At 42.0% G+C, this 24,937-nt stretch overlaps 1 protein-coding gene across 7 annotated transcripts in view; it reads right to left on the bottom strand.

The window, feature by feature from the left end:
* Positions 1–24,937, bottom strand: part of LOC119010015 (adenosine kinase-like) — a 111,829-nt gene that overhangs the window by 20,671 nt on the left and 66,221 nt on the right. For all 7 annotated transcript variants that reach the window (XM_037081821.1, XM_037081824.1, XM_037081822.1 and 4 more), the window contains one exon: positions 11,074–11,244. In XM_037081821.1, coding sequence (XP_036937716.1) covers positions 11,074–11,244 — 171 coding nt within the window. The remainder of the gene's footprint in view (positions 1–11,073; positions 11,245–24,937) is intronic.

Below are 24,937 nucleotides of genomic sequence, written 5' to 3'. Positions count from 1 at the left end.
GATACCGTCTGCAGTGCATGAGATGGTGTTAATTTTTTAACTTCTGTCAAACCTCTCTGCTCGCCTCAGGATATGTTCATTATATAAATGTACTGCTGTGAACGTCAATATCTCCTCAGCTTAGAAATATGGACGTCTCTATTATGTTTGTTCGCCTCAAATCCAAATCGTTGATCTGTTACTGATTCAGCGTCTATTCTAAACGGCTTCCTACATGCTACTCACATAAAGCCCGCATTAAAACAAAACATTTTTTGATGTCTGAATAGCCCTGTATTATGATAACAGAGTCTGCATGTTTTCCCATAATAATCTGTGAAGTGTCTGATAGACATCTAAACCATGAACTGAGGTTTATTTTGCAGTTTTCAATGGAAGAACTGTGAACAGATGGCGTTCTTGGTGCAAACTTGCAGACATGGATTGGGCTTTTCCGCAGCAAGGATCCACTTCGGTCCAGATTCTGTGGACGACCGTAAGAGACTGTGACAACCGAAGGATCGGTACCGGGGGCCGATCCGGGCATATTGATGACAATCTGATCCATTGGACTGTGAATGTGTTTCGTCCACCTCAGCATGCTGGTGTTGCGGCGAGTAAGGGAAAATTCTTCTTGTGGAATTTGAAAGTAGCTAATTCTCTGAAGAATTACAGACTCAACGCGATAAATCAAATCTCTCCACTTCATGCTGCGAGGAGAGAAGACCCAAGCAAGGCTGTTCTCTTTCTTACAGACTTTCAGATTGCCTTGCCTTAATTTTTGATCCTGTCGTCCTCAGTGGAATGGCTCTTTTACGATATCTCTTAGGTGACTGTCAGCTGACTCTCACCTGACCATCTAGCAACTTCATCACAATGGTTTCCTTAATATCAAACCAATATGTTCGGCTAAAACTGGGACAAGTATCTTATGACAAATAAGATATGTCATATGAAAGTAGTGTGCAGCTGTTATTTCAATCAACATAAGTAACTACAAGTATCTGATAGGACTTGAGCAGATGTCCATTATTGATGGCATTGAATCAAGCCAAAAACTCTTGATTGGGACATCCCCAACAATCAGACTGTACTTAAAATGTGTACTCATTTTGACCTTTAGGGCAAAACATCACACACTTTGGAGATTTAATGCATTTAAAAGAAATGGTTTTACTACACAGGGTGTGCAAATCTGTCCCCATTAGTCGTGTAAGATTCATTAGAAAGCACAGCATACAGCAGAGTCTATTTGGATGAGATTTGTTCAAACTTGTGCAAGTGCAGGGTTGACCTGAGCTTCCGATGTGACCAGTTTCAACAGTGCCCTTGCCTGCCAGTCCATTACACACCTCTAGCAACAGCCTCTGCTCCCATCTATCTCAGCCTGCCTACAAGGGCAGGAGAAAGGTCTCTTAGCAAGCCCACAGGGACGGCAACAGTACCTACAGCACAGGTCCAAAGGTTAAACAATTGGAAACATGTGCAGTACATAAATATCTCTGCTGATAGCAATCTCAGCACGGGGAAAGCAGGGTTTGCATAAGGGGCTCAGACCAGATGATGTAACCTCAGATAGAGGCAGGGAGGCATTCAGCCAGTCTGGTGGGGCTAATGGAAGCCGGGGCAGCGGGAGTAGCAGCTTTGTACTGGGGGGAGTTAGTTATCAGCCTGATGGCCTTATCAGCACTGAGGGCCTCTATCACACATCTCACCTCTGGGCTCTAACAAGGGGTCAGCCCACAACGTCAGACTGCCAGCGTCTGCCTCTCTCGACTATGGATGGATGAAAAAAATGGCGGTCTGCTCAACAAGCAGAAACCATTGCAGCGGCTTCTAACTAGTTCTTACAACTCTCATTCCTCTCCAACGTTGAGCTGATTTTAGAATGAACAGACTTCTTGTGCTTATTTCAAACATAAAATGGTTATATTTATATTATGGATGCTATATATAAATAAATATATATCTCAATTCAGTAGCTCTCACCTCGATTTATAGAATAACTTACTTGAGAAAATACAAGCTGCTAACACAACTGAGAACTCCTTTTGTTCTCAAGTGAAGTTTTACTTTTCTAAGTTTGTATTGATTGTCTTAAAGTTTGTTTGGTCAAGGTTCACTTGATTGAATTTTTCAGGATTCAGGTCTTCCACAGTTCGAGCATTACTTTTTCTTAGTCACACATATAAAAAGAAAATGAATAGCAATGTTAATACCAGCTCTCTGGGGCACAATTCCAGGGTCAATACATCAATTTATCTTAAAAATGCAATTTGATAGAAATAATGCATTCAGGTGAAACAGCAAGGTAGAGGATTGTTTCGCACTCGCAGAGTTTAAGTTCTTTAAATGCCCTCTTGTTATAACCTGCTGCTGGAGACCTTGAAAACTTATTTTTTTTATTGAACAATAGTGGTTATTTTGCATGAAAGATTTATGTATTTGCGCTTCGTCTGTGCTCTTCTCTCTGGCCTGTGGAAAGAAGAAGCCGCACCACAGAGGAACAATACAAGAGTCCACACAATTTTGAGTTGTTTGCTTATGTTGCAAGTCAAAATTGATTTCAACACATGGTCCTGAGGAACTGGATTAGGTTCCTTTATGACTTTTAGCAACTATTTATTTGTAGCTAAAGACAATTTCTTTTAAAAGTTTTCTTTTTCAAAGCTTTTACTTCAACTGCTGTAGTTAGTCAGAAGTACTCAATGTTATGGAGAAATAAAAACATTAAAACCTTCCTTTTCTGTTGCTGTTCACCGGTTCTGTCATTGAATGTCATGTTTGTGTACTCCAGTATTGGTTTCTCTAGTGTTCGTTTTTTTTTTTTTGTGTGTGTGTGGTTTTTATGAACATATGCAAGCATTTTTGATATCTTTGCAGATGTTTCATCGTGTGTAAACCTCAAACAATGCTTCAAATACTGTCCTGTGAATAGTAATGATGATTATGCGTTTATTTTTTTCACTCTGGGTAAAGGCTCGAGAAACCCTTTTGATGAGGTTTGAACTTCATCAAGGGCGATCAGTTTCTAGGAGCTTATTATCCAGAAAATTTAACAGACATTTGGTTGCAGGCGCCTCAAACAAAGGTCAAGAAAGAAAACAGCTTTTTCTGCTGTGAACTGCTGAGAACAGTGACCATGCCCTCCTGAGTATAATAAACATATGAACATTTGGCCTGCTCTATTTACCCCCTAATGAGAAACAAAGATCTGCTCTGGAGGGACTTGCATGCTTCAGACAATGGAAACCCAGGGAGGGGAAAAAAAAAAAAAAAAAAAAAAAAAAAAAGCTCTCAGAATAATTCAAACCATTTGTGTGGCACAAGGGACGTGAGAGCTTTGTCTGAATAAATTGGCCATACAAAAATTGAGATGATGTCCAGCGTGCTATCTGTTGATGTGGCATAAGATGGCCGTTTGCCAGATGAAAAGCTGCATGGAGGGCAGGGGGGGCCCCCGTCAACAATGAGGCTAAATCATTTCACATTCATGCGCACAGCTGACACGTGATACCTGGCGTGATGCAATCAAAAGACCCACAACAAATTAGAAAAAAAAACAAACAATCGCTTCATTCAGTTCGAGTGGGAGTGACATGAGCAACATTTCTAAAACAAAACCCATGGGTTTCATTATCTGTGGCGCGGGGGCAAATTGATTTGTTATTACGGGTGGTAGATTATGTTTGTCGATTACCTCCCTGTCATTTTCTTATCCAGAATTTTCTAAGCTAGAGGAGAATAGGGGGAGTCCTCCAAATGACAGTGGAAAACATGACCATATAGCCTGGACTGTGGGAATACAATCGAGAGTAGACAAAGGCCAGTCCTGCCGCCAACTCTGTGTGGATAAGAGGATTGGAGATGGGTGGAAAGCAAGCGGCCAAGCTCCAAGCAGCAGTGATTTGGGAGGGGGGGGGCGTACATGAGGGTTGTAAGGCTATCTGGGAAGCCCGCCGGTGTTCAAACTTCTATGAGTCCCTCCAGCAACAAGCTGATATCCTGCACTCTCTCCTGCTGTGACAGAAATACACTGGCCTCAGCGCCAGCAGAACGTGGGCACTATTGATCTGCTCCCAGCGCAATATCTCCTCTTACATCCATAATTATTCTCCTTCAGAGGACTCCACTGTGTGCCCTGGCTGCCTGACTGGAAGGCTGGCTGGCTTTCTATCCGCCTCCTTGTTAAAGATGCTCTATGGTCTCACATTTCACATTGCACTGCCAAAGACCCCCCTCTCTTAACCCCGGCATTTTCGAATATTTCATGGTTCAATCCCAGGGTTGGGGAAGGCGGCTTCGGCACGGCACAATTACAGTGGTTAGTCGGACTCCTCTGGTGGAGCCATGCTGGCTCCCAAAGTACCATGACTCGCAAACAGACAGGCCAGGAAAAACAGAGGAATGTTGGAGAGCTCATTCTTCTTCTGCACTGATCCCTCTCACTGCCAGTGAGCACACAGGAAAAGGATGATGGTTTAATTGTAGCAGTTGCATTACGCTGTAGCGACACTTCATCTGATCTAGTTAAGTGCTTCTCAATATTTTTGGCTCGTGCGGTCTTAAAGGGACACTTTTCAAAGAACTGACACAATCTCCCTCCTACAAGTGAAAAGTTGAATTCATGAGCAATAAAACTTACCATTGCTCAGTTTAAGCACACTTAAATGGGGTTGACCAATAGCAGAAAACGTACACATTTCATTGCTATGTCTGTTCTAATGGGTAGACATTTTGGATCTAGTTGATTTCACGTGACTTGCGCCTCTGATTGTCACCTCCATGTCAAAATTGCAGCACAGCCAGATGCTTCTTCCACCTGCTCCCAGTCACACCGACTCAGTGACTAATGATAATGATGTCACCCATTGGTTTGTGGTTTCGAAGCCTTGAGTCTGGCATTGCAGCCGTTGCTATCTTGGTTTAAAGGAGCCTGAAGTGACCATATTTGGGCAAGAAGGTGGAGCTGTCAATCACAAGGTAGCAATATCCTATCAATCAAAGTGCTTTCTGCTTTTTTTCAACTTTTTTACTTTAAATGGAAACATAATTTACCAAATTGACATCAAGCTGTGATGATGGAGACTTGAAACTAGCGATTGTGACCATGAACTCATTACAAAGCTGTTTATTTTTGACCAGATGTTTGGGGGCTGAAGAAGCTGAATTAGGTGCGACACCTAGAGCATTGCTTTTATTTTACTTTAGGACAAATTCGTATTTTTGTGACATTGGTGAAAAGGTCCTAGATTTGAATCCACTCACTGGCAAAATGGATGAATGGAAATAAACTTACTGTGAGGCCGAGGCATCTAACTAAAGCATCTAGCTCTGGAAATTTTGCATCAGCAAATTTTACGTAATCTCCCTATGAAGCCAAGCAATGTTGACTTGAGACTCCCTGTCTCCTGTTGTCATATGTTTGCGATGTGAGCAGTCCAACTAATAGAGAAGCGTTAGAAAGAATAAAAAAAATAAATGACGTGGCAGAGATGTTCCTTTTTAAGATAAGCAAAAAATAAAAATCAAGACAACAAACCATATTATAAAAGGCAGCTTCTCGCATTTATCAAATCATCACAGCTAATGTGCGCTATGACTCATCATACAACTCACTGACTGTACGTCACACTGAAGGTCAATGGACTCTGGCGCTGAACGGAAAGGCATGTGACTCATCACAGAAATAGCACATTCAATTAAAATTCAGCTGTGAAAGACACAAAAGGAGAGCAGCAGCTAATACTTCATGTCTTTTCCTCCAATGACACATTGTGATTGTTCCGCTTCGCTAGCTTTAGAGATGGTTCTGTGTTCATCCTCCCAGTTGGCCTGTGGGGCCTTGTGAATAAACACATGGAGGTTAATGTCTCATGTTCTCCCCCCACCCCGTTCTCCGCAGACAGCTCTGACAGGAGGGGAGAGAGAGGAGCCTAAAAGGAAAGCTGTTTCGGTAATACGCTAATCTGGCTCTCACATCTCTTTGTTTTAGGCAGTGAGACGGGATATTTTTCCCCAAGCTACCGTTGAGAAGTACATCTCGAGTCCGCTGTGGGTGAGCTGTCAAGGGGAAATTCTTCTCTCCTATTCTTTTCCTGTGCGAGAACACCCCTCATACCCCTGAGGGGCCTTTAGCGAACCTGCCATCGTCTACACGTACTGACAGCAGGGAGCACGCACTTCCACGTTCCCGCATACGTCACTGAGGCGATAGCAGCCACAGGCCTCGCCACAGAGATAACGCTTCCAAGCAGTCTTTCAAACAAACAAAGCCACATGACGAATGCGGGGAATTTGTCAAGAAATTACGCCATATTGCCCGTGTATCTCCTCTACCTAGCTTCTTTTTTTTTTCCAATCCACACAAACACACACACGCACATATATATACACACTTGTACACCCACTTCAGCCTGTCCTGGAAAAATCATTAGAGCCCCCACCGCCCCACACACACTGCATGCAGATGGAGAAAAATAGGGCTGAGAGCCAAGACGCCTGAGGGGCTTTTCATGACAGTAACCTTCTGTAGAGCTGCTTGTATCCCTCCACCTAGATCAGGGAGAGGTGCTGAGGGATGGATGGGAAAATAAGCGAGATAACCATACAAAATATTGGGCGAGGAACATTCACACAAAAGTACAGAGGAGGAAGAAATCCGTGTCATTTCGCTCTCATGGCCTGGAGAGATGGCAGGCTAAATGCTCTTTTAAAACAGCTTGAACATTGAAATGATGATGGCTCCTTTTGCCTCAGCAAAGCACATTAATACATAGCTGAATGCCATTTCCACTTTTGTTAAATGGCTCACCTATTGAGTATTCAATTACAATGGCTGTCTCTCGTTTGGAAGACGGGGCTGGGGCCCATAAAAATAAGCTCCCTCTGAGTGCGGAGCTGCAGAACGCATTGGACGGCAATGGAAGCCGTGAAGAGCTCCTGTATGGGGGTGGTATAGTATAATGTTAATGGCAGGGGAGCAAGGAAGTTGTTGGGTATTGACTGTGGGGAGAAAAGCTCCTCGTCTGCCGCACTGTTTTATCAAGGAAGCACATTTTCAAAACATTTGCACAGATTAAAAAAAAAAAAAAAGATCCATGAATCCTGGCTTTAAAAAAGAAAAAAAAAGGAAAAACATCAGTCAGAGTGATTAATTCAGTCTTGATTAATCGTTCCATTTATCTATGATATGTCTAAAATGCCACAATACAAATCCGCCAGTAATGGTCCAATCCTTTCCCCCCCATTGTGTGGTTTATCTCTTATGCTCAAATAGCAAAAGCAAATTGTGGCTAATTTTATCGGCGAATCCACTGGCATGTGGTTTTTCCAGCGGTAATGATTCCCTCATTCGGGCCTAATTAACTGCAGCCATTAAATGGAAGGAAATGTAATGGCCCTGGGTTCCATGTCAGGTAGTCAGAGGAGGACAGCACAGGAGGACTCAATTAAGCCTGTGCTGTTCCCAGGTTATCGCACGACATGTTTGCCAATTAAGTGAAGTAGCGTTTGATGTCTATGTGCCTCCGTCGGCACGATCTCAGAGGCCCTGGCAACGCGGAGACGGCGTCGCTAGCCCGTCCGCACCCCCCACCCCACTGCCACCACCACCACCGCCAGTGGAGGAACAGACACTACACTATGCCCCAAAAAGGCAGTAATTACAGGATGGATGGGAGACTGTTATATAAGTACGAGGCTGCCGATAGGCCAGGGAGGGCCTGCTGATGCCAGGTTTCAAACAAGTACCAGCAGGATCGAGTTACAGCAGAATTACCAAGAGTGGACTCGGTCTGAAACACAGACACATTTCAACATCAGAAGCAGGCGAAGGCAAGAGGAGAAACAGAAGCTATTGACATGGAGTCTGCGGTGTTGCCCGATTGTTTCAAAACGATCAAATGGGAATTGTGGTGCGACCGAAATAAGATCCCGGTCATGACAAATAATTCAGCACCCGATTTCCTCAAAAAAAAAAAAAAAATAAAAATTCGCCCCGAAATTGTTATTAGCCACTTTCAAATCATGAGATCTCACAGCTGCTTTAAAACATATTTCCCCAAGTGTGTGTGCGGAGCTCTGTATCGTGACTCACTAAGTGTGGGAGAGGAAGGCAGAGACAGGCAGACACATTAGCCCTCCCTTATGGCACATTCTGCGAGGCTATAGGAGTCAGTCTGCATGATCCTGACTGTCACTGACTTGTTATGAAAGCATCGCTGGCTGAGGCTGATCCATCACTTTGGGGGGTGGAAGTTGGGGTGAGAGGACGGCCAGGGGGGTGTTGGGGGGGGAGTATGGATGGGCGAGCGTGGGTGAGGCGGCCCTGTTGCCTGTCACTCACCATGCACCACTGCATGACCGCCAACCTTGTCTGGCTTGTGCACAATGGGAGGTCTCGGGCTCGACTGTATGAGCAGTCATTCCCCGCTCCCCCCCCTCCCAGCAGTCGACACAGAGGAAGGCCAGAAGGAGTCAAAACACTCTGGACAGGCATTAGTCCCATATAGACCCTGGAAGACCTCACTGCTTGAGGCAGTTGAGCAGTGAATATCTGCTCTGTTTCCCACTGAATCTCCTATTCTGGCGGACTTAGTCGGGTTCAATTCCTGAGAGCAAGCCCTGACAGAGACTCCGAAAGATAATCTCCCTCAACAAACATGCATTGCAATTATCCGGAGTCATTAAAGTGTAATGACTGGAGGTGTGAGCAAACTTCTTAAGCAAACAGTTACAGTACCACCCACCCGAAAATACATAACGCTTGCAAAATGTACACCGTGGTTTAGGAGACACAGAATCGCTCCTCACAGCAATTAAGGAGCGAGGGGGAGAGAGCGAGAGAGAGAGAGGGGTGCATATGTAAAAGGGAGGTCTTATGTTGGGGAGAGGAGAGAAAAGAAGGAAAATGCTGAAGTCAGCCACAGCAATAAATCCTCAAATGCTGAGCAGTTCCTTCCAGTTCTGTCCTGGTCTGTGGACCCCATCTCTAACCCGAAGACAGGGCTCTGTTTAGTAGCTTTAGCAGTGGGGAGGCGAGTTCAGTCCAGTGATTATCCACTCCCCTCCACCCCTCTCTCTCTCCTCTCCTCCTCCTTGTCGTCCTCCTCCTCCTCCACCCTGAAGGTGCAGTTTGTCCAGGCGGTGCCTCCAAGTTAAACTCAGCTGGCCTGTTAGAGGATACTTCCCAGCAGCACCACGGTCTGTGACCACAGCTTGACCTCCAACCAGCTACTCGCTTCCACAGAGCCGCGAAAAAAAAGAAAAAGAAAAAAAAAATCAATGGATCAACCGGCATGAAATGGTGACGCGATTGAGATGAGTGATTACCAGGCTAATTCTTATTCATCCCTTTATGGGGCAGTGATAAGTGAGAAGTTAAATGGATACTGAGGAGCAATGAGAGCGATGAGTGGAGCGAAAGAGTGGACATGGCACCTTGATTGATGCTTTAAACAAGGTGAGAGGATATAGTATTAAACTATAAGGCACTCATACTGCCGACAAGACTGCACAATCCTTCCAATGTCTTTTAATAACAACAGAAGTACTCACAAGCATCTAATCTTCATTTAGATCTGGGTTTTGCATCTCATACAAACATTAAATGCTAATTTAGCTGATGGCAGGCCGGATTCTTGTGTGTTTGAGTGTTAGCATGATAACATTTATAAATGGCATTAAAAAGCTACATTTGCAAGTATCTGGTTACAAATTCAAAGTTTAGACTTATCATGGCGCTAGAGGAGATCAAAAGATTGGCAAAATGATTTCAGTTCATCCTGCCGGGGTTGTGAATGCACATTTTTAGGCAATCCAATCAATAGTTGGCGTGATATTTCAGGTAAATGCGGATGCATTTTTGTCGATTCAGTGAAGTAGCACGGGATCATGGGAGCTGCTGTCTTCATCTCTAAAGAAGAGAGTGAAAATCTGTCCGACGTGACGTGACACAGGCTGAAGTGTTCACGGATGAGGTGATGTTTTAAAGTTTTCTTCGTGGTATAGTTAGTCTCTCTGTCTTTCTCATCTGATGTTTCCCCCAGAAGTTACAGCGACAGGTGACCAGTTGAAACACATCATTAGCTTTAACTGCCAATACACAAGTTTCCTGCCTAATTTATCATTATAAAGTAAATGATTGCACAAAGTACTGAATATACTGTAGAATAATGAAACCATGGGCATTTTGATTGCTTGCCATAAACTGCGCCTTCACTACAACAATTTTGTCTGCCACCAGGCAGGAAATCTCCCAGGAAATGGAAGATTAACTGGCGATCCAATCCAAGGGTTGCAGTGTGGCACCAATTCTGTCTGCTTTCACATTTCTATCATAGACTAAACGATTGAATAAACTCACGTTTCGTCCTCTGTTGTTATTTGTGACTCTGAGGAAAACAGAAAACGATCCAGTTGTCTTTGCAACAGCGGAGCCGGCAATAACACAACCTGGAAGTGCTTGGGGATGGGAAAGTCGCCTGTTTTGAGTAAAATTAGGATCTCTCATGGTTTGAATAAATATTTAGGATAATTAAGTACACAACTCAACAAAATATATAACAAAGGTCTTGCCATTTTAGACATTTTAATTCAGAAATTAAAAACCCAAATAGTCAAGCTCATGGCAGAAGTCAATGGATCACCAAAACCATAAGGATTCATCCTCAGAGCAACATTCATGTCAATCCAGCCAACAGCCTTTGACTGGCCAATAGTCTGATATTGCTGCTAGCATGGCTAAAAAAAAATTATGTTGTAAAAACATTTTATGGCAGATATTGGCATGGTTTAAGTGATGTATTTTTCATAAATGAAGAAATCTGGAGGAAAATAAATGCTGGTCTTTGAAGCATTCATGACATAAAACATGATTCCTGAAACAATTATTCAACCAAAGAGGTTTTAGAGACGTCCCACTATAAAAAAAACAAACAACACACAACTAAAAATACAAACGTCTTTGAGTAGATAAATGTAAGCATACACAGAGAAACACATGTACTTTACATCTTAATCCAAACAACGTGTTGGAAAACAGCATATGTGGTGAAAGAGGCTTGAACGCACACGTGTCTCGTTTCAACTTACCGTCTCATTGCCAAACAAGATGTCGACGTAAGGCATGACCTTCATCAAGGGCTCTTTAAAGAACTGGCTGATGAAAGGTGCTGAGAGGTTCATGCAGAAGATTTTGTTGTTATCTGACGCGTGCTTCGCCACCTTCAGGATTGACTCCGGGGACACGGTCAGGAAAAACCCCTGAAAAAGTGAAACAAGAAAAACATTTACTTACGTCATGCTTTCAGCAGTTGGACTGACCTCAGCTGAACCAACCAAATTAATTATGTATGGTAGCACTGTACAGACAGAATTATCTGAGTTTTGACAGCACAACATGGGCCAGAATGGACTGAACTCGTGGCTCTTATAGACGGAAACACTTTAAACTGCTAATTTGTGGTTTCTGGATTCTGACGAGGCAATTTCAGGGTGACAAGGCTTGGTATTATTGAAATAACACAGGAGCCAGAAGAAAAGAAAAAAACCAGCAGTAGTGCTGAAACATTTATCTGAAATGGTTTCTTAGAACACACACAAGATCAACAAAGAAGAGGAAAAAGGGCAGGAAAAAAATCCATCCAGGACAAAGCCTGTGGCTGGGCTCCAAGGCTCGTACTGGAGGAAGCAACATGCACGTATCCGATGATAGGGCGAACAAAAGTCTCGTCTGGACTCTCCTTACTTGGAAACAAGAGAGGCAGGTCCACTCATTGTGTGAATGAATACAAATCAGGTAAGAAAACACCTTTGTGTTTCAGGTGGAAACCTGAAGCGAGACTCTCCTGCAAGCCACACAAAAACACTCCTCCTTTGATACTGATCTTCTTAACCTTGTTTTTCAGCAACAAGCTGCTCTGTAAAACCACTGTGTCACAATAGGGGCAAAAGGGGGGGAGAGAGGGAAGGAAAGTTTCAGCACAGTGATACATTTAATCTGGCTGAAAAGCTCCCATTGTGGGCTACAGCGCAGTTCTCATTAAAGCACTATGACATTTGCAGCAACGGCGGAGCGACCTCCATGAAAAAGAAAAGGGTATAATACAGATGAATAGAGGGTGACTGTGTAGTCAATCAAATGTACAAGGCATTACAATACAGCCGTGCTAAGCAGGTGAACGCTTTATTACACATTCATGGTGTCAGTCACTCTCTGGGCAGACAGTCTCGCTCCTCTGCGGTGTTGTATGTCCTGTGGTTTTTTTGGAAACGTCTTTAAGTTAAGGCCCAGGTCAGGGCCTGTGGATGCTGTGGCACAGTACCATCTGTTGAAGACTAAAAAGGTGTTTTAAATGGATCTCAGAGCACAAAAGGAACTCACTCTGGGCTAATGGCCCATCACTGACCCTGACATTTTTCTTTTGCAGCGTGCCAAGGTGTCAGAAGAAGGGGAGATTGTTTTCTGACACAAATGGTCTTTTTTTGGAAGTTGAAAATAAACTGTCATGGTTACCGTAATGTTAACGCTGATCAAAGGCCGGCGGCTCGATCAAATATCCTGAGGGGCGGTGAACTTTAAAAGCCATGCCACGGCTTCTCTAATCACACACCGGCTCTGTGTAATTTACTTCGAGCCTTCACCACTGCTGCCAGTGCAGTCACATTACGCTGCTCAGGACTATAACACATGAAGTGATTTCACAATGAATTAAATCCGTGTAATACAAAAAAAACTACCCCGGCACTTATTTGTGATTGATCGCTCAAGTCCATTTAGGTTTGATGTGAAGCATTTATAGACGTGAGAAATACACTGCTTCAGTCTGAGTGACGTTACAGTGAGAGAATGCCATCACAATGTGAAAATAAACCAAAGACAGACGAAAATATGCACCATAAAATGACACCATAATCTTTTAAACTCCACATTAGCACAATTTGGGGGTTTCTCCCAGGATGTTGTTGAGCCAGCCACACCTTGATGCATCCTGTCTTGTCATCAGTTTAGATGGAAAAAAATAAATAAAAATGACAGCCTTAAATACATGAAATACATACTTAAATACATGAAATACATGTCTCTGCAGGTTTTTCCCTACAGCAGGGGTCATTCATCTACATTTGTCTTAAGGCCAGAATTTTTCTAGGCAGACACTGCGGGGGCGGACTAAACTGTTTAAATGTATTCAGGCCTAATTAGCCTATTATTGAAATTAAATACATTTTTCACTTTCTTACAAAATTAATGTTATTTTTATTAGCCTTCACCATTGTGTACAGACTGGGGATAGGGCGAATATTTGTCTGGCTGATTATCATGAGCTGATATTCATAAGTTTTCTGCTTATAGCCATTGTTGCTTTTTGTGTCTGATTGCTGATGAATCTAAAAAAATGCAGCTGTGATGCAGCATCCCATCTCATCTCCCAACTCTCTCACCCACATCATTATCTTATTGGTTACATGTAGTGAGTAAGTAATGGCCCATCACAGTGAATACTCTCAATCTGCGGAGTAACTAGTAACTAAAGTTAGCAAAAGAAATGGAAATACTCAAGCAAAATTCCTAAAAATTGCATTTAAACAAAAATCCAAGTGACCCCTCCTGCCGCTAATAAACAAGCTTAGCGTCGCTCCGACAACTTCTTTGGGTGGCTAGTGCGTCGCTGTCAGCTCCCGAGGAAGACCAGTCTGGGAGCTGGGCGGTTTGACAGTGGGTCAAGCAGAAGAGAGGATAAAGTTGGAGAATAATAAGATTCTGAACTCTGCCGACCACATGGGATATCTTTGACAAGCTGAATGTGGCCTGCTGGGCCGCCAGTTGAAATCACTGCCGATGACTTTATGTTTAATTTCAACAAAGTGTTTTAATCGATGATCCACCTTCGCTACAAAGCACAGCAGGACATCCTGAAGGCTAACCCTGAAATGAATGTCTTTAAGTGTGCACCCTTGTATGTAGCTTCACAACATTTGTCACAAATCCTTGATTGGCTTTTTAGAAAAATGGAAAATAAACACACACAAAAAAACCTTTTTGTGAGTCTCTATTGCAAGTAATGCTGCAGGAATCTCGTTCATAAAAATCATGCAGGCCATTTTTTCCACCAGACTCTGAGTATTGAGACTCCAGTGGCTTGTGGGAGAAAAAAAAAGCCTCAGTCTGAGCCATGTGAAATTCCAGTTCCCATCAGTAGTCTCTGCCGACTACGAAACAGGAGAAGTTGAGTCTTTAGTGCTGCGGTGCAGATCATGTATCAAGAATACCAGATCCAGTTTCCTAGGTGTCAGAGAGCCCTGTGAAGTGGGGTAACTATCGCATTTCCAGGTCAAGATGATCAAAGCGCTGGGTACACTTCGTACAATTTCCAGCCAGCCAAAACATTCAATGAAGCATTCAGAAAAGCATTTTCCTGGCAGACAATAATGCGGAGCGATGTTTGGCCATGTCAAGGGGTAATTTGAGGGAAGAGCTGGAAAGGCAGGGCATCCATTTTCAATGTTTACCCTAAAAAGAGGAATGACTTCCACTTTAATCACACAAAGAAAATGTCTAAATGCTACTCTGAGATGAAATTAGTGGTAGTCTAACCATAGAGGTCCTAACTACACAGCAACAGCACGCTATCACACTTTCCCTGCATTGTATCAGTGTTTTCCCCGGGGCTGCTCACATCTGAAACGCTGGGTGTGATGGATGGCATGGTGTCACCGGGCTTAAAATAAAAGTGGACATCTGAAGGGTAAAAATGATCTATTTTGGGAAGGGCATTTTCATTTGCACCGGCAGCCGAGGTGGTCATGGAAAAGGAAAAGCTTTTCTTTTTTCCCTCCCAGGTCTATTTTAATTCTGCAGGGATCAGGGGGAGTGTTCAAAGTACTGTGTCATGAAGGCTTTGTTTGACACTTCCTATTACTCAGGAATGATGGAGGGAATTTAAACCATCACCACTTCAGTGAGAAGAGTAATTATGGCCTCTGCAATCGCACTAAATTTTATCAAATCCCCAGATGTTAGTCAAGTTTATTTATATAGCCAGAAAATTTCAAGTTTCTCTCAGAGGGTTTTACAATCTACACACCATCTATCCTTAGAGCTGCTCTTATCAATATTTATTAAAAATGGATGAAAAGGCTACACATAATATAAAGGGGTCACTCGTAGTGAACCAACAGAGAATCGTCATCTTACTCTTGGGTTACCACTCAGATCTATGAAGCTTTTTAGTGTTTCAGTATCACAGAAGTAAAATGTACTGATTTGGCACAGTCTTATCTGCTCTCCTCAAAGTTCTTTCCAGGCAGGAGGAGGCAGCTGTTTTCCGTCAGAAAGCTCCGATAATCCCACTGTGCAATACCTGCCCGGCACCAAGCGGCAGACAGACACAGTTAGCAACTAGCTGGTGGACACAGTGGAGCATTTAGCAGCTAAAAGAGCCCGATATTTCCCCCAGGACTTCAGGAGATCAAAACCAAAAGTAAAAAGGAAAGCAAGTGTTGGACTTTCATTTGCAGGTGGCCACAAACCTGCCTGCAAATACTGATGTGGCTCCGTTTCTGCTGGATGTGTAGGATACGTTGACTGGATCTGAATGAAAACGACCTGGTAGTAAACTAAGCGCAAAAGCATACCCTTCTTCATCGTCTGTTTTAACATTACATACAGATACAGACTTTACCCTGCGTTCATTTTGTCCATATTTCTGCATGTTTTCTGAAAGCTTATTTGAGGACAGATTATCAGTTGGCGAGAAGACTGGAACATCTGTATGATGTTACTTTGCCCGGGCAAAGAGGCAAACAGCACAGAACAGCTGGGAGGAGATTGGACAGGGATGAAATGCAAGTTGGATAGTGGTGGACAAAAGTGGAGGTCTGTAAACAGGCGTATCTATTTTCTAACGAAAAGGGGGCGTAAGTTAGCTTCGACTCTAACTGGGACCATAATTTACGGATCTTAAAGACTGAAAACAAATGATTGAGACCATAAACTCATAAGAAAACGTTTTACTGAGCTAATAAATCAAGTTAGAAGTAGGGTCATTTTCTCATAAGCTTAGCAGTAGATTAGCCTCCTGCTGGCCATTATAAAAAGAGTGCAGGTTTAAGGCACTTCCAGATTGACTTCACTTTCAAGGCATGAAAAATCCATCCACATTACATACAGTGAAGTTTATAGCTTGTTGCGTGGACCCCAAGAGGCTGAACATGTCAATGTAGGCTCAAAGATGTTAGTGCAGCTTTAATATCTACAACCTCCTCATTTGTTTAAATATAACCACTGCACTGGCCCAACAAAAGTGTTGATTCAAAGGCCACCATCATCATCCAGCAAAAAAGTTAAAAACTGGTTCACGTTTTTTCGTTAAATAATATCACTGTTTACTTCATGATTATCAAAACACTGATTGGTGGCGCTATAACTTTCAACTGCTGATAAACCCTCAGAGTATTTTTAAACCGCTTTGTTTTGGTGCCTCATTACTCTTCAGTGTTACTGATGTTCTTTTGTTGTAGCAACACCAGCGCAGCAAATTGCATTTCTTCTTAACGTGGTGCTGTTTTCAGTGTGAACGCAGCCTAATATTGCAGTCGCACAAACTCTGTGAATATCTCTCTGTGAAAGCCAGTACGACTGACAAATTCAAGGACGTGTTCCCTGTTCCCAGCCCGCGCGAGCAGACTCATGGGTTGTAGTTAACCTTTGTTCAACTCCTGGCCTCGGTTGGCCGACAGAAACACTTATGCACTGTGCTCGAAAATAAAAGACATTATTCTAGCTGTGTGCCCTCGCCCTGTTCAGTGCAGTGCCACACTACTAGCATACAAACTATATTACTGTTCTGATACACTCTTTACTGCTCAGTATCTATTGCAGTGTGTTTTTGTTATAGTTCCGACAGAGAGAGGGCTAATGTGACTGCAGGTTTAGACCTTCTGATGAGGTAAGGAAAAGTTCTTATCACACGATGGAAAATCAACAGCAAAGGGATCCCTTTTTCTTTTTTAGGCAAGAAATGGAAATACAGTGTACAACCAGAAACTACAGGGAAGCACTTCATGTATTCAAACACATGTATAGGATTTTGCAAAGCGACCTTGTTTCAGATCCTTTTTATTGAGGCGTTTGCTCTGGTGATATATTCCTCGATGTCAGGAAAGCCCTGTGAGCTAACCAGCAGTGTGTTTCAAAGCTTTTCAAAAGCCGCCCAGGCCATGCTATCCCTGTCATTACCATAGACAGCCCCCCATCATGCTCTCTGGTGCACAGGGTTCATTACACAGAATTAGATGTCACACAGATCAGAGCGCGCGTGAGGCCACACACTGCTCTCCTCCTCAGTTATCTCTGTAAAGCACCATTGCGAGGTGGATCGATAGCTGAGGTTTGGAGCTTCATTAGCTCAGTATGACTCCATCGCCATCAAGACACCTCTGGCACGCTACGCTAGTGTTGCGAGATACATTTTACTCCCCGATTCTGAAGGTCCCGCTGTTTTGCACACACACAAACACACTCAGGGACAAACAAGACCTTCACACATGATGAGGGGTGGGGTGGGGGAGTGTGTGTCAGTCTCTGGCTCGATAAACAGGAGAAAGAGAGAGGACAAACAAACAGAGGTAAGTGATTAATGGTGTCACAAAGTGCCTTGAGTGGAAGAGAGCAAAATTATAAGGATGAAAAGAGCTCATTTGAGGCTTTTTATTTCAAAAGGAAAATGCGTGGGGGGGGTGGGGGGGAAGCAACAAAGCAACTGGGATTTTCACAATGCTAATGATGTTTTGTTTGCATTGAAGCGGCCAGTTGGTTTCACTTAGAAACAAGTTCAATTAAACCAACAGAGAAGATAAATGTGTAACAACCCCGCGACATGATTCAGCATTCCCTGCAACTTTTAGGATGTTTGATCTGACTGCAAGGCAATTCAACCGCGCTGATAGCATCTGGCCCCCTTCTTCTTGTTCTTCTTCTTCTTCTCTCTTCCATTAAGAATCGTGTTCTGGTGGAGCTTATCAGACATCTAGGAATTCATCCACTTCTTGGAGGGAGCTGGAGGGAGGCCAGCTGTACTGGAAACAGAAGGGAGGGCTGTGCTTTTAAAGGCCGCTTGGTGATGAGGGAGAGGGGGCTATCATGTCAGCCGGGATTCTCTGGGGCAACATAAACGTGCCACAAATGCTGGATTTAACAACTGGGCAGAGACATGACTTAGTAACTGCTGCAGTATTTATTTCCAAAACCTTTACTCTGGTTTAAATATTACCTGATATTCAAGCTAGCGGATATCTCCCCCCCACCACCCGATGTCATGAAGGTCTCTTGTGGTCCCACGTGAAATACAGAGATGCAGCATGAAGGTCGCGGCGATAACCAAACATACCTGGCCAAGGTCGCCTTAATGAGCGTGGATAAAACACGACATTAGAGCCAACCACAGAGCACTTGAGCGTGTGTCACACTACCAGCCTGCAATTTGTACAACCATCAGAGACCGTAATTACATTAACCTCAGACGCCTCCACTCTGTAAAGTAATGGATGGGAAAGAAAAAAAATAAAAAAAATTGTAAAAAGGTTTTTAACCCCAACTTCAGGTTAAGGGTTTGTTGGCATCACAACATTGGAAGAATCAGTTTGATTTGAGTGGTATCTCTCTAAAAAGTAATTTGAGATCAGCTTCAGGGTCTTTTCAGATGGCTGCCTTTTGCTCTCCTGTTAAGCTCTACAGTTTCAAAAATGTGTTGGCCGGGGGAAGAGGCCAGCCTGAGCGGGGAGAGCGGGATGCCAAGGAATGTACTTAAGATCTAAAACAGACAAGATTTAAAGCCAAGAGCATTTAAATGCCAATACTAATCCACAAAATTATTCACCGCATAGCACAAACTGACTCTCCCTTACAGATACCATATGTTACCTCTGTGAGGAGATGAAACGAACGAACGATGCCAGAGGAGATGCTTTCTTCTCCTAAAACTGTGTTATCTTGGTAATGAAAAGAAAAACCATGCTTCTCTCTCCCCACCTCTTCTCTTCATGTTCTGACGCTACTCTATATTTTCTGCTCTCTCTGGTTCCTACTGTTGTTCTTGCCTCCATCATTGGGAGATTAGCCCAGAACAAACTGTTTGGTTTGCAGGGAGTTAAAATTTGCTAATGCATACACTCTCAAGTGTCCTTGTCTGCCACACTGCACTTAATTAGCATTTTAGTGCGAGCAGTTCTCTCTCCTCCAGTACCTCTGAAGGGGAAACATCACTCCGACTCACACAAACACACACACATATACACTTATGGAGTCAAGTTGAGCTCCTGTAGTTTTCTTACACGATTTGAGAACAGGATGGGGAACGGAAAGGGGAGTTTGTGGGGGTCGATGGAAAAATGGGATAAAAGTCTGCAATGTGAAAACAGATGTCGGGGCTTCAGAGTTGTCTCTTCTGAACTGGCTTGAAAGGGACGTATTAATATATGGGTCAGATGTATAAAGCAGAGGTTCAATGTCGGAGTGTCGACATTGCAGAGGGGTTTCCAGTTTCAGTGACTCCGAGGTTGTGTGCACAGACAGAAACTAAATCTCTGCAGACATTCCTGCTGCTGGGAAGTGAACATTTCCAAATGTGCCACTCCGTGGATGTAAATGAATTAGCGCACTTAACTTGAACACTAAAATGAGCAACCGAAGAGACAATCTTTCACTGTTCGCAGTCGCTCCGGTGAAAGCTAGCGCACCAGGTTGGAAAATTACAGGTAATTGCTGAAGCCATTGAATCCAGTTTGGTTTTGGTTGAAAGACTAAAATAACAAAGCTCTGATTGCTGAAAAGACAAGGGCAGGGAGCTCGGAGGCCCTGTTGCTAAGAGTTAATTTGATACATATTTCTCCCCCTTGAAATGTCTGAGGTACTGGCAAGAGACGGCGAAAAAAAAAAAAGAGTGAGAGGGAGGGTGAGACCCCCGCTCTCCCTGCAAATACTATCCATCTGCCATATTACATTTAACCAGCATGAGAAGCTAAGGGAGCGCCCTTGCACAATATTGTGTGAAGGCTGTCAAACTCAATGCAGGAGCTCGGTGCCCACTGCTCAGAGCCGAGGACACGGGGCCGCTTACATTCAGTCTAATAATAACTTCTGACTGTGTGCACTCAGCACCAGCGACATAGGAGAGCACGTGGCAGAGAAATAACTTTTAATTATTCATGGGTGTTTAAAAAAAAAAAAAAAATCATCTAATTGAAACTGTAATGTGATGGCCCTCCGATGAAAACACCAACCGCCATCAACAGCTTTCTCCCTGATCGCCAAATTACAATTCAAAAATAGCAGACAGGAGCAAAAAGTTGCAGCAGACTGTTTTTTTTTTGCCAAACATGCATAAATAGTTGCTGGAATATCTAGAGCGCTGCTTCAGAACTTAAATATTAGGACGTTTTTTAAAATGTGGCCATGTTGTACTTGCTCTGAAGACCTTAATGGCTGATGTGTATGCATTATCATGCTGTTGAAGTGATTCAACAGTGATTTTAACTCATTTGCAAGTGGGAAATCACTGGGCATTTTTGACGAGGGATCGCGGTGTTTCAACATTTATAAGCCTGACACCACTGGATATTTTTAAGGAGAACTCAGGAGAATGTCTCGTCGAGTTTGTGGAGACAAGATATTAATAATTTTGGCTAGAAATCTGGCATCTCCAGCCTTGTTTGTGGTGACCAAACTGGGTGTTTTTAAGTTTAAATTTGTCTTGAGATTTTGGGACATTTTCAGCCATAGATGTAGCAAACAAAACAGGTACTTTAAGCCAAAACATGATGTTTTTTTTAAACCCTAACCAAAGCACCACCAGAGCATTGTGATGGGAGAAACAGAAAATGTGAAATAAGGACACGTAAAGTTTGAACTTATCTGTGGTTCTGCGGAAACATACTTTGATAACATTGATTCTAGTGATTCGGTTGGTGTGTCAAGTCTTTCTCAAAGATGCTGCATAAGGATGTTTCTATGGTGTGATCTTTAATATGATTTTTATTGGCAATTCAAGTTATGATTTCACAATTTATGTCTTCAGTGGTACTGTACAGTGCCATTTATGCCAAGATATCTTGACTTTTGGAAGCTACTATGGGTCAAAACCCCAGACTCTACACTTTCTGTAATGCAGTGTATTTCTATTGAGCCCTGCCTGCCTATAGGTGCTTAGTTCATTCTCGAAATCCAAACCAAACATCATCAGGGGTTATTTTCTCAGGCTGTGGAAAGCTTCTCCAGATCCACAATGGATATCATACTATAAACTGTTTTCACAGGCTGAGTAGTTCTCCTCAATAGTTGTAAACTGACCTTTATGAGTAAAATCAGCAGAGGGAGCCTTTAATTCTCATCTTGTTATATATTTTGTGGTATAGCTTATGTATGACTTTGCCAGAACATTTTCCTAGTTAAATATAATGATACATTATATATATATATATATATATATATATATATATATATATATATATATATATATATATATATATATATATATATATATATATATATATATATATATATATATATATATATATATATATATATATATATATATATATATATATATATATATATATATATATATATATATATATATATATATATATATATATATACATACATTTAAACACACAGCACGTTATTTATGCTGCTAAATTCTCTCAATCAAAACAATGAAAACAAAAGGCCTATTTTGATGATGTTGTGAAGTAGCGTGGAATCATGGGAGTTGTTGTCTTCGTTGTTAAACAACCAACACTGCTGATAAAAATCTATCTGATGTGACTAGAAATGTTCAAAAAGGAGGTATTGTGTTAAAGTTTAATTCACATGTTCAGTCACGTTCGCAGACCCATCTCATTCTATGACGCATCGTCTGATGATGCCAGGGAGTTATAGCAACAGGCGACTAAATAAAACACACCATTATCTTCAGTGAAATTAAGGATTTCTCTGTGTTTAAATATTGTTGTAATATCATTTGAATACACAACTCAACAAAGGCCTAGTTTAGACATTTTAATGCAGAAATGTCACATATTGCATCTTTAAAATACAAAAATTATCTCTAGTATTGCTACATTTTATGCTGTTAAAGATTTTATTATGATTTGCAATGAACCAAACTATTATAAAACAAGTGCTGCTATCAATTCTGTTATTTTCAATATCTAATAATTAGTCAATTGGTAATTGTTCAGCCTACAGATAGTCTATAGTAAGGCAGAAAATGCCAGAAAAAATGCTTTTTTCCCCCTGACAAACAAAAACTCAAAGATATTCACCATATGATCATACAAAACAGAGAAAAGCTGAACATTTTTGCACTAGAGAAGCTAAAAACAAAGAATGTTTGCAATTTTCCTTTGATAAAAATGTATTTCCTGTCTACTGACGGATTACTTACTTTAACTTCTTACCTTCCAACTTTAAATTATAAAATCAGACTGAGTTCACACTAAGGTTTGAGTATCTTTGGACCTCAGTGACACAACACGGTGCTAACACTCACTACTGGGTATTGCTACAGCACTAGAATCAAGCTCAGAAAAATCAATTGCCTGGAGGCAAGAAGTGTGAACTTTCATACCCTAAGCCCAATTTCCTTGAAAGTGGAGGTCCTAAATCAAATCAAGCCAAGCCAATGCACCGTGGAATTATGCACAAAATGACACAGCTATATAAAATGACAACTGGTAAGAAACGCCGTCAAAGGCTAGGAAACTTTAGAGCTTGTTTATTCACTCCACATGTTTTTTATCTTGCCGACGCTGTGATGTTGTCAACTCTGATTGTCTTTGTTTTTATTCAGGTCAAGAGGGAGAAAAATATGCCAGTGAACACAGATGATGTAAACACACAGGGAGGAAGAGCAGAAACGGCGCACTCAACGGAAAGTTGACTGGTCTTGTCAGTGCAAGTACCCGCTCTATAAAGACTCACTTGTTGCTGTGGTGTTTTGATTGTTAAGAGAAGGGGTCAGTGTCTGCCAAAACTTGAAACTGCCTTTACGACTAGCTGCTGAGTGAGGACTACTTCCCTACCTGTGCACGACTAATCACAGCTGAAATACGTCGGCAGGACTTCAAAATCTTCGTGATCAAAGAAAAAAAAGAAAAAGCGGCAGGGACTAAAAGACTACTTTCAACTTTTAAAAGTGAATGCGTGACAATACCATTAAAAGTTGCCCACTGCTCCTCTACTTACGTTCTTTCTGTGAGTTATTGTGAAAGTTATTGCTCTCCGCTGGGCTAAACAGACATTTTCCTCCCTCAAAGCATTCACATATTAGTAGTGTAGTGTACTAAGAGCTTCTCCCACTTGAGAATAGCATCTCAGACTTAGAGATGCCTATAATCACAGCCAGAAAATATGAGTCTTTCTTAAGCATCAAACAAAACCTAAGAAATCACAAAATTCAGATGCTGCTGGTAGGCGTCAGGGTTGTCTGCCAAAAGCACAAGTAACAGGGTGAAGCAATGTGTTAGATGTTAAATCGAAATTGTTCAGAGGCATTAGCATGCCGCCTGCCTTTGATAGTTCTGACTTCAAGACTTATTAGCTCCAACATGGTTTAGAGTGTCTTTCCTGTAGGACAAGATGGCTAACATGTCAGGGAATAGTTTCATGACGAAATGTGTATCTACAGGCTTAGACCAGCCTTATTCTTCTCTTGGATTATTCCAACACAGGGTAGACAGTGTTACCAAAATAAAGACCGTCTATGGCAACAATCAGTGACACTTGTTGACCAATGTCACATGTTTTTTGTGCTGACCATGCTGTGTTGTCCTCACAAAGTGTTTTCCTGATTCAGTGAGTTTAAATACCTTTTTTTTCCTTTCATTTGCATTTAGTTGCATGCTTGTTCAACTTTTTTTTAAAAAACATTTGTGCCACTCCTATCAACTGTGGCATAACTGCCTTGGCAGAGGTCCATATCTTGAGGTTTTGTCCACTTGTCTGTTAGTTTGCTTAGTTGGTTGGTTGGTTGCAGATGGTACGTTGGAGTTGGTTGTCAATAATTGGTTGGTTGTAGATGATTGGTTGGTTGGCTGGTTTGATCAGTTGTAGATAATTGGTTGTAATCAGGAGGATTTCTCCAAAACTATTGAATGGAGAAAAAAACCTATGGAGGATGGTTCTGGATCCAGAATGGACCCCCCTTCATTTACCTTATGGTGTGTATCCAGATAAAGGAATTTTCTCACTTTTGAAAAAAAAATCTGGTAAATTTAGGTGGCTGGTATCTACAAATGAGTACAATTTGAATCTAGACTATTTAACGTTTTCATTGTGTTTAGTGTATTTTTCAGCTGCATTATGGTAACAAATAGGGATAGAAACCTGCAACTACCATCAATGCGCAGCTGAGATAACAGTTTTAATTTCTCTTGTTTATCATTCTCCCACGAAACAATGGAGATTATGATCCATCTGTCTTGTGTTGTTGTCCTAGTGGTTGGCTGTTGAAGCTCTGGTGAGATTCAATTATGCCTAAGCAGCTACGGGTGATTTAAATTTAGAGCGATACAGGGCTATTGAAATTGATATTGGATTAGGCTCGATTGAATTAAAGCAGACTGCTGGGCCTTGGTGGAGGTATTCTAGTTTTGGTTTGTTGTTACATGTGTTCCCAAATTCTTGCAGAGAAGTTTCTTTCTAACTGTGACCTTCTTTTTGTTCCTGCTGGTATGAGTAGAACACATTTTCCATAAAAATCAGTTAAAGTAAATGCAAAGTAGTGCTAGTGTTTCCATTGCACTCTCACATTTTGCTGTTATCAAATACATCAACTTCTCCATCTAAGTATAAAAACACTAAAACCTTCTTTCGATACTTCAACCGTTTTATTTTTTCCTTTGGGGGGTTTTTATGCACATGTTAAACGAGTCAAAACATCAGGTGAATGGAACAAAT

The sequence above is a fragment of the Acanthopagrus latus genome, chromosome 20 (genome assembly GCF_904848185.1).
Source record: "Acanthopagrus latus isolate v.2019 chromosome 20, fAcaLat1.1, whole genome shotgun sequence".
NCBI lineage: Eukaryota > Metazoa > Chordata > Actinopteri > Spariformes > Sparidae > Acanthopagrus > Acanthopagrus latus.
Note: the sequence above shows the minus strand (reverse complement) of the source record. Positions and strands in the feature narration are given on the sequence as shown.